Genomic DNA, 13,077 nt, shown 5'->3' with positions numbered 1-13,077 from the left:
TATTGGAAGAAAAATAATAGTCTTGATTACAGGTTCCTGTTACCGGCGTCAACACAGCTGTGGATTAGATCTGGCTCTGTTGAGTGTGCACACCGTCTGCTGTTCATCTCTCAGTAATTGCTCAAGGGGAAACGTGCAGCTGCAGACTGTGGTGTGACTGACAAGTTAAGAGGCAGAATGCGTAGTGCTTCATGACCCGTGCTGCTAAACATCGGCCACCATTGCACTATTGAAATATACATTAAAGAGGTTTTTTTTGTCAAATGCTCTAGTTATTCCACACAAGACTGACCCACATAGGGAATTTCAGCTCTTAATAATGGATGGTTTCTTCTAATTATAAACTCAATTCAAGAGATATTCTATATCTAGGTCTACACGTTCTCACTTATCATCCACTGGCAAAAAGAATCGTGACCTGATTGGTGGGTCTTCCTTTTCTTCCTTCCTTCCTGAGAGAGTGACTGTAGGTTCTTCTGAGTGACTGGAGCTCTTCCAAAGTGAAGTTGCACACTGTACTGTTGGCATGGCAACTGCCAGGCTTGTCAGTGACATGACTAGAATTACCCCTGTGGTTTACTAACATGAGTTTTGGTTTTCTGTTCTAAGGGTTACTAAAATAGGATAGGATATAAGATGTTTTGTGTGAGGAACTTCTACAAATCAACAAATACAGTTGAAGTCGGAAGTTTACATACACCTTAGCCAAATACATTTAAACTCAGTTTTTCACAATTCCTGATATTTAATCCCAGTAAAAATGCCCTGTCTTAGGTCAGTTAGGATCACCACTTAATTTTAAGAATGTGAAATGTCAGAATAATAGTAGAGTGATTTATTTCAGCTTTTATTTCTTTCATCACATTCCCAGTGGGTCAGAAGTTTACATACACTCAATTAGTATTTGGTACCATTGCCTTTAAATGGTTTAACTTGGGTCAAACGTTTCGGGTAGCCTTCCACAAGTTTCCCACAATGAATTGGGTGAATTTTGGCCCATTCCTCCTGACAGAGCTGGTGCAACTGAGTCAGGTTTGTAGGCCTCCTTGCTCGCACACTCGCTCTAAAGCCATGACATAATTTTCCGGAATTTTCCAAGCTGTTTAAAGGCACAGTCATCTTAGTGTATGTAAACTTCTGACCCACTGGAATTGTGATACGATGAATTATAAGTGAAATAATCTGTCTAAACAATTGTTGGAAAAATGACTTGTGTCATGCACAAAGTAAATGTCCTAACTGACTTGCCAAAACTATAATTTGTTAACAAGAAATTTGTGGAGTGGTTGAAAAACGAGGAAGGATAATATGAATTTTAAAGCACATTTTAAAGCACTGACCACTTTGAAGTCACCTGTCTCATCAGTCCCTGATCTCAAACTCCATTAAGAACCAGAGTATGATATGGAGTATGTTGGACACCTGGCATCGGCAGGGAAATGGCCTCTGCTAGGATCCTGTTTGTCTCTTGTCAGACAGCTGAGCATAGGCCATCTGGACTGGCGTGGGCTTCAGAGCTAGGCCCATATGGACAGATCATGCCATCCATGCAAGATGCCAAGTCCAAAGGCATGTCAGCGATCATAGTCTCTTATGACCTTGGTCTTTCAAATTTGACGAAGATCGGGCCATATTTACTTTTCCCTTTGTAAAGGAATAGTTACATTTAAAATGATCCATCATTTTCACACATTAGCAGTTGCACTGTCCTGTAATGTTGCATTATTGTGCTGGTTAAAAAAAACGTCTACCGCAATTACCAAATAACAGCAATGCAGTTACCTTTCAACAATAAGTGACTGAATGTGAATGAAATGAGACCGTTTTGCACATGAAATGTGACCCATTTCAGTCTTGTCTTAGAGCTATTTCAGACATTGAGGGATGCATACAGAGCTCAGAAAGTGTATTTACCCTTACAGTGACCACTATCAATATCTACTTGCATGATGAGAACCGACTGCTTTGGTGTAGCAGACCTCAATGGTCTTCTGCTCAGAACAACGTATTATGGTCACTGGTCAGTGACACGGTACTAAACTTGGCAAGGGTTGCTTTTGTTCTGTAATTATAAACGCATCATCTAACATCCATAGTGTAACATCCTAAGTATGGGTCAGAGTATTCATTTTCTACACTCTGCTGCTCCTCAAGGGCACATTTTGTACATTACAAAGTGTGCAGAGGGTATCGTGATGTCGACGTCTTTTAAAATGTCAGATGAATATGAGTGATAAGAGGGTATTCGTTTTTGGTGAGACGTGTTTGTAATTTCGTGGCATGGATACTCTTTGTCCAGACAAAGTCTTCTTAATTGTTCATATTCTTAGCCTTTGTACCATCATGGGAAGCTTAGCTGTTAAAAAAGAAAAATCCCTTCTTTCGATGGTTACCAAGGAAACTGTTTACAGAGTCTATTTTCTCCTCAAACATTTTTTTCATAGAAAACACAGATTCAGAGTGCAGTGAATCAGCAAGCAAAAAACACACTGACTTGATTAATACTCTTACAAATCCATATAATGTTATTTTATAATAACAGTCAATGGAAACGTTGTATGATCTTATTTCCCCTCAACCATACACATAGTTTGCAAAACATTAGAAACACCTGCTCTTTCCATGACATACCAGGTGGATCCAGTTGAAAGCCATTATCCCTTATTGATGTCACTTGAGTCAATTGAGACACGGATTGTGTATGTGTGCCATTCGGAGGGTGAATGGGCAAGACAAAAGATTTAAGTGCCTTTGAACAGGGTATGGTAGTAGGTGCTAGGCTCACCCGTTTGAGTGTGACAAGAACTGCAACGCTGCTGGGTTTTTCACGCTCATCAGTTTCCCCTGTGTATCAATAATGGTCCACCACTCAAAGGACAGTGTATAGTTCAATGATGTTTATTTTTTGTGCCTTTTTATAATGTTTACAAAAGGTGAAAATCAGTGATGGCAAGAAATACCTATCTATGTTTACCTTTTTACAGAGTTGGTTCTAGCTAGCATGTCACTGAAAAGTGTAGGTATAACTATGTGTTGTTATCGTAAGTTCATTCCTATGGAAGTGCACCACCCAAGGAATGTCACACTGACAGTAGAGGGTCATATTTAAATGAGGAAGTGCCACAGCACGATAGATGGGAAGTGTTTACATCATCTTTGATCAGAGTCCATGTCCACATTGAGAGATTGAGGAGCGCACTATTTTTAGGTATTTGTCAGCCGAGACCTTTGACGTCACCTTTTATGACATCTGTTTAGCCTAGCTAAAAGATTGTAATGGCTAATATGATGCTCCATTAGCCATTACAGGATAGGTAGGTGAGGCGTCGTACCCATAGGGGGCACAGGTGCATGTGCCCCTCAGATTTTGTCCTGTAAAAAAATAAATAAATATATATAACTTTTGACTGTTACTATAAATACACAGTACCAGTCAAAATTTTGGACACCTACTCATTCAATAAAAATAAAATAAAACACTATTTTCCAAATTGGAATGCAGTCTTAAAGGAGTTCCTACATATGCTGAGCACTTGTTGGCTGCTTTTCCTTCACACTGCGGTCCAACTCACCCCAAACCATCGAAAATTGGGTTGAGGTAAGGTGATTGTGGAGGCCAGGTCATCTGATGCAGCACTCCATCACTCTCCTTCTTGGTCAAATAGCCCTTACACAGCCTGGAGGTGTGTTGGGTCATTTTCCTGTTGAAAAAACAAATGGGATGGCGTATCGCTGCAGAATACTGTGGTAGCCACGTTGGTTAAGTGTGCCTTGAGTTCTAAATAAATCACCAATAGTGTCACCAGCAAAGCACCCCCACACCATCACACCTCCTCCATGCTTCACGGTGGGAACCACACATGCTGAGATCATCCGTTAACCTACTCTGCGTCTCACAAAGACACAGTGGTTGGAACAGATTTCCACTGGTCTAATGTCCATTGCTCGTGTTTCTTGGCCCAAGAAAATCTCTTCTTCTTATTGGTGTCCTTTAGTAGTGGTTTCTTTGCAGCAACCCTGTTAATTCTAACACAACTGATTGGCTGAATGCAATAAGAAGGAAATAAATTCCATAAATTAACTTTTAAGAAGGCACACCTGTTAATTGAAATGCATTCCAGGTGACTACCTCATGAAGCTTCTTGAGAGAATGCCAGTAGTGTGCAAAGCTGTCATCAAGGCAAATGGTAGATACTTTGAAAAATCTCACATATAAAATATATTTTGATTTGTTTAACACTTTTTTTTTTAGTTTACTACACGATTCCATATGTGATATTTCATAATTGTGATGTATTCACTATTATTCTACAATGTAGAAAATAGTAAAAATAAAGAAAAACCCTTGAATGAGTAGGTGTTCTAAAACTTTTGACCGGTAGTGTATATACACTGCTCAAAAAAATAAAGGGAACACTTAAATAACACATCCTAGATCTGAATGAATGAAATATTCTTATTAAATACATTTTTCTTTACATAGTTGAATGTGCTGACAACAAAATTGCACAAATATTATCAATGGAAATCAAATTTATCAACCCATGGAGGTCTGGATTTGGAGTGACACTCAAAATTAAATTGGAAAACCACACTACAGGCTCATCCAACTTTGATGTAATGTCCTTAAAACAAGTCAAAATGAGGCTCAGTAGTGTGTGTGTGTGTGAACTCCACGTGCCTGTATGACCTCCCTACAACGCATGGGCATGCTCCTGATGAGGTGGCGGATGGTCTCCTGAGGGATCTCCTCCCAGACCTGGACTAAAGCATCCGCCAACTCCTGGACAGTCTGTGGTGCAACGTGGCGTTGGTGGATGGAGCGAGACATGATGTCCCAGATGTGCTCAATTGGATTCAGGTCTGGGGAACGGGCGGGCCAGTCCATAGCATCAATGCCTTCCTCTTGCAGGAACTGCTGACACACTCCAGTCACATGAGGTCTAGCATTGTCTTGCATTAGGAGGAACCCAGGGCCAACCGCACCAGCATATGGTCTCACAAGGGGTCTGAGGATCTTATCTCGGTACCTAATGGCAGTCAGGCTACCTCTGGCGAGCACATGGAGGGCTGTGCGGCCCCCCAAAGAAATGCCACCCCACACCATGACTGACCCACCGCCAAACCGGTCATGCTGGAGGATGTTGCAGGCAGCAGAACGTTCTCCACGGCGTCTCCAGACTCTCATGTCTGTCACGTGCTCAGTGTGAACCTGCTTTCATCTGTGAAGAGCACAGGGCGCCAGTGGCGAATTTGCCAATCTAGGTGTTCTCTGGCAAATGCCAAACGTCCTGCACGGTGTTGGGCTGTAAGCACAACCCCCACCTGTGGACGTCGGGCCCTCATACCACCCTCATGGAATCTGTTTCTGACCGTTTGAGCAAACACATGCACATTTGTGGCCTGCTGGAGGTCATTTTGTAGGGCTCTGGCAGTGCTCCTCCTGCTCCTCCTTGCACAAAGGCGGAGGTAGTGGTCCTGCTGCTGGGTTGTTGCCCTCCTACGGCCTCCTCCACGTCTCCTGATGTACTGGCCTGTCTCCTGGTAGGGCCTGGTAGGGCCTCCAGACACAGCAAACCTTGCCACAGCTCGCATTGATGTGCCATCCTGGATGAGCTGCACTACCTGAGCCACTTGTGTGGGTTGTAGACTCTGTCTCATGCTACCACTAGAGTGAAAGCACCGCCAGCATTCAAAAGTGACCAAAACATCAGCCAAGAAGCAGAGGAACTGAGAAGTGGTCTGTGGTTGCCACCTGCAGAACCACTCCTTTATTGGGGGTGTCTTGCTAATTGCCTATAATTTCCACCTGTTGTCTATTCCATTTGCACAACAGCATGTGAAATGTATAGTCAATCAGTGTTGCTTCCTAAGTGGACAGTTTGATTTCACAGAAGTGTGATTGACTTGGAGTTACATTGTGTTGTTTAAGTGTTCCCTTTATTTTGTTGTTTCGCTGTAATACTATTAGCTACCAATTTTATGAAGTTGCCTTTAGATAGGCCATACTACAAAGAAGCCATTGATTATTTTAGCTGACATGTCTGCTGGCATGTTTTGGTAGACTTTAGAAAAGCAAGTAATATCTAAATGTACTAAATAAGACTCACATTCCTTTAACTCTTAAGGATTAGCCCCCTCTTTAAAAAATGTAGCCTGAAATGACATACCCACATCTGACTTGCTTTAGCTCTAGCCCTGAAGCAAGGATATGCATATTGTTGGTACCATTTGAAAGGAAACACTTTTACGTTTATGGAAATGTGAAAGGGATGTCATAGAATATAACACAATAGATCTGGTAAAAGATAATACAAAGAAAAAAACTAAAATGGGTTTTTGTACCATCTTTGAAATGCAAGAGAAAGGCCATAATGTATTATTCCAGCCCAGGTGCAATATAGATTGTGGCCACTATATAGCATCAGTGTATGTGCAAAGTTTTAGACTGATCCAATGAATCATTTAATTTCTGTAAAAATGTTATATCAAGACTGCCCAAATGTGCCTAATTTGTTTTTGAATAACTTTTCATGTTGAAAATTGTGCACTCTTCTCAAACAATAGTATGGTATTATTTCACTGTAAAAACTACTGTAAATTGGACAGTGCAGGTAGATTAACAAGAATGTAAGCTTTCTGCCAATATCAGATATGTCTATGTCCTGGGAAATGTTCTTGTTACTTACAACCTGTTGTTAATTACATTAGCCTACGTTAGCTCAACCGTCCTGTGGAAGGGACACCGATCCCAAAGAATAATATTTGACCCAGATTTTAACAGAGATGCAGAGAAACTAAATTAAACACCATTCAGTCGGATACAGACAGCTCAGGGGGAATCCTTAGACATGCAGAAAAATGTAAAACATTTGTATTTACGTAGAATTAAGCATATTGACTATGGCTCTAAATTGCAGGAAAAAGCTGTTTCATGTGTTTGAAAAATGCTAAATTCTCTAACCCCCCATGTCATCCTCATGGACTTTGTGATTCTCAGATTTTTGGGGTGCATGACGCCCCTGATAGGTAAGCCTACTGTTTGTCGTAGCACAAATAATTTCCGATCAACCTCAATTTGGCGATGGATTTAAAAACAAATATTTATTTTAATAACAGAGCCTTTTCTAAATTCAAATGGACCACCTGCAGCTGGACATTGACATTTTAGAAGATCCATCTATGGCCGAATTGAGAATGAAGATGATATCGCCAAGTTAAGGTTGTGTGGAGAGCATTCTGTCTCAGAAATTCTATGTCTTTCTGGATAAAGTATATAAAAATATATATATATATTATTTAACTATGCAAGTTAAGAACACATTCGGATTTTACAATTACAGCCTACACCTGCCAAACCCTAACAAAGCTGGGCCAATTGTGCGCCACCCTATGGGACTCCCGATCACAGCAGGCTACTACTACACCAAGAAATAGGTGAAAATGTCACCCTGAAGTTGCAATGGCATAGCTTCTTTATCATTAACCAAACTTTGGTAAATCATTCCTTAACGATTTTAGAAATTAAATGTCAAAAGTCAAAGAGCAATTCTAGAAATTACATCTATTTGTAATGAATTTCAGGAAAAAAAAAAAATTCATGAACATTTTTGTAAAACTTTCACCTACATGGAGGACATCAAATGAACAAACCCAATTGTGATTTGCATGATGGGAGAAACGGGTACTTCTAGAGAATCCCATTGAGCCACCAGGAGTCACTGAGGGCGGCAGCATGGGAGTATGACAATGAGAACCTGTCACTCATGATGAAGCTTGGGGGCTGTCACGTGCCAGGGGTCAGCTTCGTCTCACCAACGTCTCTACCAAAGGGGAGAGCCAGATGGGTAGGCAGCCACTGAGTGACAGTGTGCATCGGTAATCATATTCCTGCCGGCAAGAGCATCTTCTGAAAGATGACGAGGAATCCACCAGTATTCTCCATGGAACACACCTTAGTCACTGTGGTAAGCTTTATCCGGTGCGAAGGACAGCGTTTTCCGAAAGTCTTAAAGGTGCCACGATGCAGCATATAATTGACAAATTCAGGATTGCGCTGGATAAATTACTGGCATTAGTACACTTGATAGGGGAGAGAGTCTTGTTGGGCTAAGTTTGAGTACTTTCTATGTGTTATTTCAAAGAGTCCCTCCCTTTTTAAGGTGGTTAAGGGGTGCTATTTAGGAACTTTTGTCTTTAGGCCAGATTGAGGTGGATAGTCAATCAATTTGTAACTTCTCCTGACAATGTAGATGTGGAAGTTCATTTTTAGCCAATTCTCTTTTTCCTCATGTATACACAATGGTGAAACTGAACTCCCTGAACAGGTTTACACAGAGTGATGTTAATTCTAGATGGCCAACACTTGAAAGCTATCAGCTAAAAGACTTGCAGTTCCAATCCAATCTCCAACTCTGCCGTCTGTCTCGCTATCACTTGCCATCACCAGTGTTGGGGGAGTAGTGAACTACAGTGCATTTGGAAAGTATTGAGACCCATTGACTTTTTCCACACTTTGTTACATTACAGCCTTATTCTAAAATGACAAAGATTTTTTTTTCTTAAAAAAAAAAGAAAATGTATCAAAAAATAATACTTTTTAAAATCACATTTCTTCAGACCTTTTAGTTAGTACTTAGTTGAAGCTATTCTTGAATCTATTCTTCCCGTGCCCAGAAACCTGCTCCTTTTACTCTCTGTTCCGAAAGCACTAAATGACCAGTTCTTATAGCCTTTAGCCGTACCCTTATCTCACTCCTGCGTTCCTCTTTTTTAAAATGTATTTAACCTTCATTTAACTAGGCAAGTCAGTTAAGTACAAATTCTTATTTTCAGTGACGGCCTAGTAACAGTGGGTCAACTGCCTTGTTCAGGGGCAGAATAACAGATTTGTACCTTGTTAGCTCAGGGATTCGAACGTGCAACCTTTCGGTTACTAGTCCACCGCTTTAACCACTAGGCTACCCTGCCGCTCCTCTGCTTCTCTGGTGATGTAGAGGTTAATCCAGGCTTGCAGTGCCTAGCTCCACTCCCATTCCCCAGGCGCACTCATTTGTTGAATTCTGAAACCGCAAAAGCCTTGGTTTCATGCATGTTACCATTAGAAGCCTCTTCTCTAAGTTGGTTTGAGTCACTGCTTTAGCACACTCTGCCAACCCAGGTGTCCTAGCCGTGTCTGAATCCTGGCTTAGGAATGCCACCAAAAACCCTGAAATTTCCATCCCTAACTATAACATTTTCTGACAAGATAGAACTGCCTGAACTGGTACATGCTTAACACACCGGCCGTCCTACAATCTAAGCTAGATGCCTCCAGTCTCACACAAATTATCATGGAACCTACCAGGTACAACACCAAATCCGTAAACATGGGCACCCTCATAGATCTCATCCTGACCAACCTGCCCTCCAAATACACCTCTGCTGTCTTCAATCGGGATCTCAGCGATCACTGCCTCGTTGCCTGCGTCCGTAATGGGTCTGCGGTCAAACCACCACCCCTCATCACTGTCAAACGCTCCCTAAAACACTTCAGCGAACAGGCCTTTATAATCGACCTGGCCCGGGTATCCTCGAAGGATATTGACCTCATTCCGTCAGTACACGATGCCTAGTTATTCTTTAAAAGTACTTTCCTCACCATCTTAAATAAGCATGCCCATTCAAAAAATGTAGAACCAGGAACAGATATAGCCCTTGGTCACTCCAGACCTGACTGCCCTTGACCAGCACAAAAAAATCCTGTGGCGTACTGCATTAGCATCAAATAGCCCCCGCGGTATGCAACTTTTCAGGGAAGATAGGAACCAACATACACAGACAGGAAAGCAAAGGCTAGCTTTTTCAAACAGAACTATGCATCCTGTAGCACAAACTCCAAAAAGTTTTGGGACACTGTAAAGTCCATGGAGAATAAGAGCACCTCCTCCCAGGTGCCCACTGCACTGAGGCTAGGAAACACTGTCACCACCGATAAATCCACGATAATTGAGAATTTCAATAAGCATTTTTCTACGGCTGGCCATGCTTTCCACCTGGCTACCCCAATAGCCCTGCACCCCACACAGCAACTTGCCCAAGCCTCCCCCATTTATCCTTCACCAAAATCCAGATAGCCAATGTTCTGATGGAGCTGCAAATGTCCTGGGCACTCTGGATCAGGTTTTCGTCAAGGATCTCTCTGTACTTTGCTCCATTCATCTTTAACTCGATCCTAACTGGTCTCCCAGTCCCTGCCACTGAAAATCTTCCCCACAGCATGATGCTGCCACCACTATACTTCACTGTAGTGATGATGCCAGGTTTCCTCCAGATGGGACGCTAGGTATTCAGGCCAAAGAGTTCAATATTGGTTTCATCAGACCAGAGAATCTTGTTTCTCAAGGTCTAAGAGTCATTAGGTGCCTTTTGGCAAACTCCAAGCGGGATGTGGCTCCCATCTGGCCTCTCTACCATAAAGGCCTGATTGGTGGAGTGCTTCGGTGGTGTTTGTCCTTCTGGAAGGTTCTCCCATCTCCACAGAAGAACTCTGGAGCTCTATCAGAGTGACCATCGGGTTCTTGGTCACCTTCCTGATCAAGGCCCTTCTCCCCTGATTGCTCAGTTTGGCTGGCCGGCCAGATCTAGGAAGGTTCCAAACTTCTTCCATTTAATAATAATGGAGGGCACTGTAATCTTGTGGACCTTCAATGCTGCAGACATTTTTTGGTACCCTTCCCCAGATCTGTGCCTCTACACAATCCTGTCTCGGAGCTCTACAGACAATTATGTCGACCTCATGGCTTGGTTTTTTGCTCTGACATGCACTGTCAACTGTGGGGCCTTATATAGATAGGCGTGAGCCTTTCAAGATCTTGTCCAATCTATGTAATTTAACACAGATGAACTCCAATCAAGTTGTAGAAACATCTCAAGGATGATCAAAGGAAAGAGGATGCATCTTAGCTCAATTTAGAGTCTTATAGCAAAGGGTCTGAATAATTATGTAAGTAAGGTATTTCTGTTTATTTGTAATGCATTTTCAAAATTGTCACAAACTGTTTTCACTTTGTCACAATGGTGTATTGTGTGTAGATGGATGGGGACATTTTTTATTTAATCCATTTTAGAACAAGGCTGTAACAAAATGTGGGAAAAGTCAAGGGGTCTGAATACTTTCCGAATGTACTGTATTGTATGTCATGTGAACCTAAAATATGGTAGCCCTTGTTTGGTAACAGTGATCACAAAGGTTATAACTCTCCTATTGTGTTGTAGGAGCATGGGAAGGAGAAGATCAGCATAGTGAAGCCAGCCCAGTTCTCGGACAGGTATGTGGTGACTGAGTACCTGAATCACATGGTGATGGGACTATCTTCTTACTTACGTAAATAAGGTATTTTATTTTTAGTTATCTATTTATACATTTTCTACAGTTTCTGAACCTGTTTTTGCTTAGTCATTATGGGTTATTGTGTGTAGATTGAGTTTCACACACATGTTCCATTTGCAGAAAAAGCTTATTTTTCAAAAATGTTCTGCAATAATTTGTTTACACCCCTGTTAGTGAGTATTTCTCCTTTGCCAAGAAAATCCATCCACCTGACAGGTGTGGTATATCAAGAAGCTGATTAAACAGCATGATCATTACACAGGTGCACCTTGTGCTGGGGAAAATAAAATGTGCAATTTTATCACACAACACAATTCCACAGATGTCTCAAGTTTTGAGGGATTATGCAATTGGTATGCTGACCGCAGGAATGTCCACCAGTGCTGTTGCCAGAGAATGCAATGTTAATTTCTCTACCATAAACCGACTCCAATATTGTTTTAGAGAATTTGGCAGTACGTCCAACCGGCATCACAACCGCAGACCACGTGTATGGCGTCGTTTGGGCGAGTGGTTTGCTGATGTCATCGTTGTGAACAATGTGCCCCATGGTGGCGGTGGGGTTATGGTATGAGCAGGCATAAGCTAAGGACGACCAACACAATTGCATTTTATCGATGGCAATTTGAATGCTCCTGAGTGATCCTGAGGTCCATTTTGAGGCCCATTTCTTTTAAGGTATCGGTGACCAACAGATCTGTATTCCCAGTCATGTGAAATCCATAGATTAGGGCCTAAGGAATTTGTTTCAATTGACTGATTTCCTCATATGAACCGTAGCTCAGTCAAATGTTAGAAATTGTTGCATGTTGCTTTTACATTTCTGTTCAGCATAATTCATCCATGACATCCCGATCAGTGGAGAAGCAGTGGAGAGAAATCAAAAGACCCAAATGTATAATTGATTAATGGAATACTTTATTCAGATATTCTCTGTCTTTTTAGTTTGCCGCTATGGAAAGAATTACAATTGGAGTTTGTAGAAAATAGAAGCTGTTTGGGTATGGATTTTCAGGTGGATTTCTATGGGTGTGTTCCTTATACCGTCATATTCAAATACGTGTAAAAAGATATTGGGGGTCAAAATGATTCCAAATTACCAGACCATTTGGAAAATAAGGGTACAAAAAATATGTATTTTTGTTTTGTTTGATTCTACGTCAGTGTATAACAATAGCTTATGGACAGTTGAATACAGACGGCCCCTATTGCATCTTTCACATCAATTTTCAAGTCAAACAATCCAGAGACTGTAGAATGGCAGTGTCATACAGACTATGGTGGTGAGACTACTCAAATGAATACATGACTATGCAGTCTAAACTACTGTATAGTCATATATATAAATATGAATAAATTAATTAACGCTGGTGCTGCTCAGCAGAGTATATTGGCACCCCCCTACAACACAACGTCAAACACTCGCATGCACTATCTTCCAAAGCACAAACACAATCCATATTTACACCATGTTGTGACAATTTCATCCGTCATTTTTTTATTTTATTGCTTTGACATTTCGTCAGATGAACCGTGATGCGGCGTCCTTATAAAAGCTCATATAATCCGAACAGCGCATTACTCCTTCTACCTCTATATCCAATCTGATGAGTAAAACTGCTTGGTAAACTGCAATGGTGCCAAGATCCCTTCTTTGGCCCTGAAGTCATGTTGCTGTAGCAAACACTGAGCATCGCATCCACACA

At 41.5% G+C, this 13,077-nt stretch overlaps 1 protein-coding gene across 1 annotated transcript in view; it reads left to right on the top strand.

Annotated features, from left to right (window-relative positions):
• Positions 1 to 13,077, top strand: part of LOC149971804 (uncharacterized) — a 65,326-nt gene that overhangs the window by 14,747 nt on the left and 37,502 nt on the right. The window contains exon 2 of the mRNA XM_090219753.1: positions 11,257 to 11,309. Within this exon, the coding sequence (XP_090075879.1) occupies positions 11,257 to 11,309 (53 nt within the window). The remainder of the gene's footprint in view (positions 1 to 11,256; positions 11,310 to 13,077) is intronic.

The sequence above is a fragment of the Oncorhynchus mykiss genome, chromosome 25 (assembly GCF_057628025.1).
Source record: "Oncorhynchus mykiss isolate SJ-2025 chromosome 25, ASM5762802v1, whole genome shotgun sequence".
In the NCBI taxonomy this organism is placed as follows: Eukaryota; Metazoa; Chordata; class Actinopteri; order Salmoniformes; family Salmonidae; genus Oncorhynchus; species Oncorhynchus mykiss.
The sequence above is the reverse complement of the archived record's forward strand: the minus strand, read 5'-3'. Positions and strand labels throughout refer to the sequence as shown.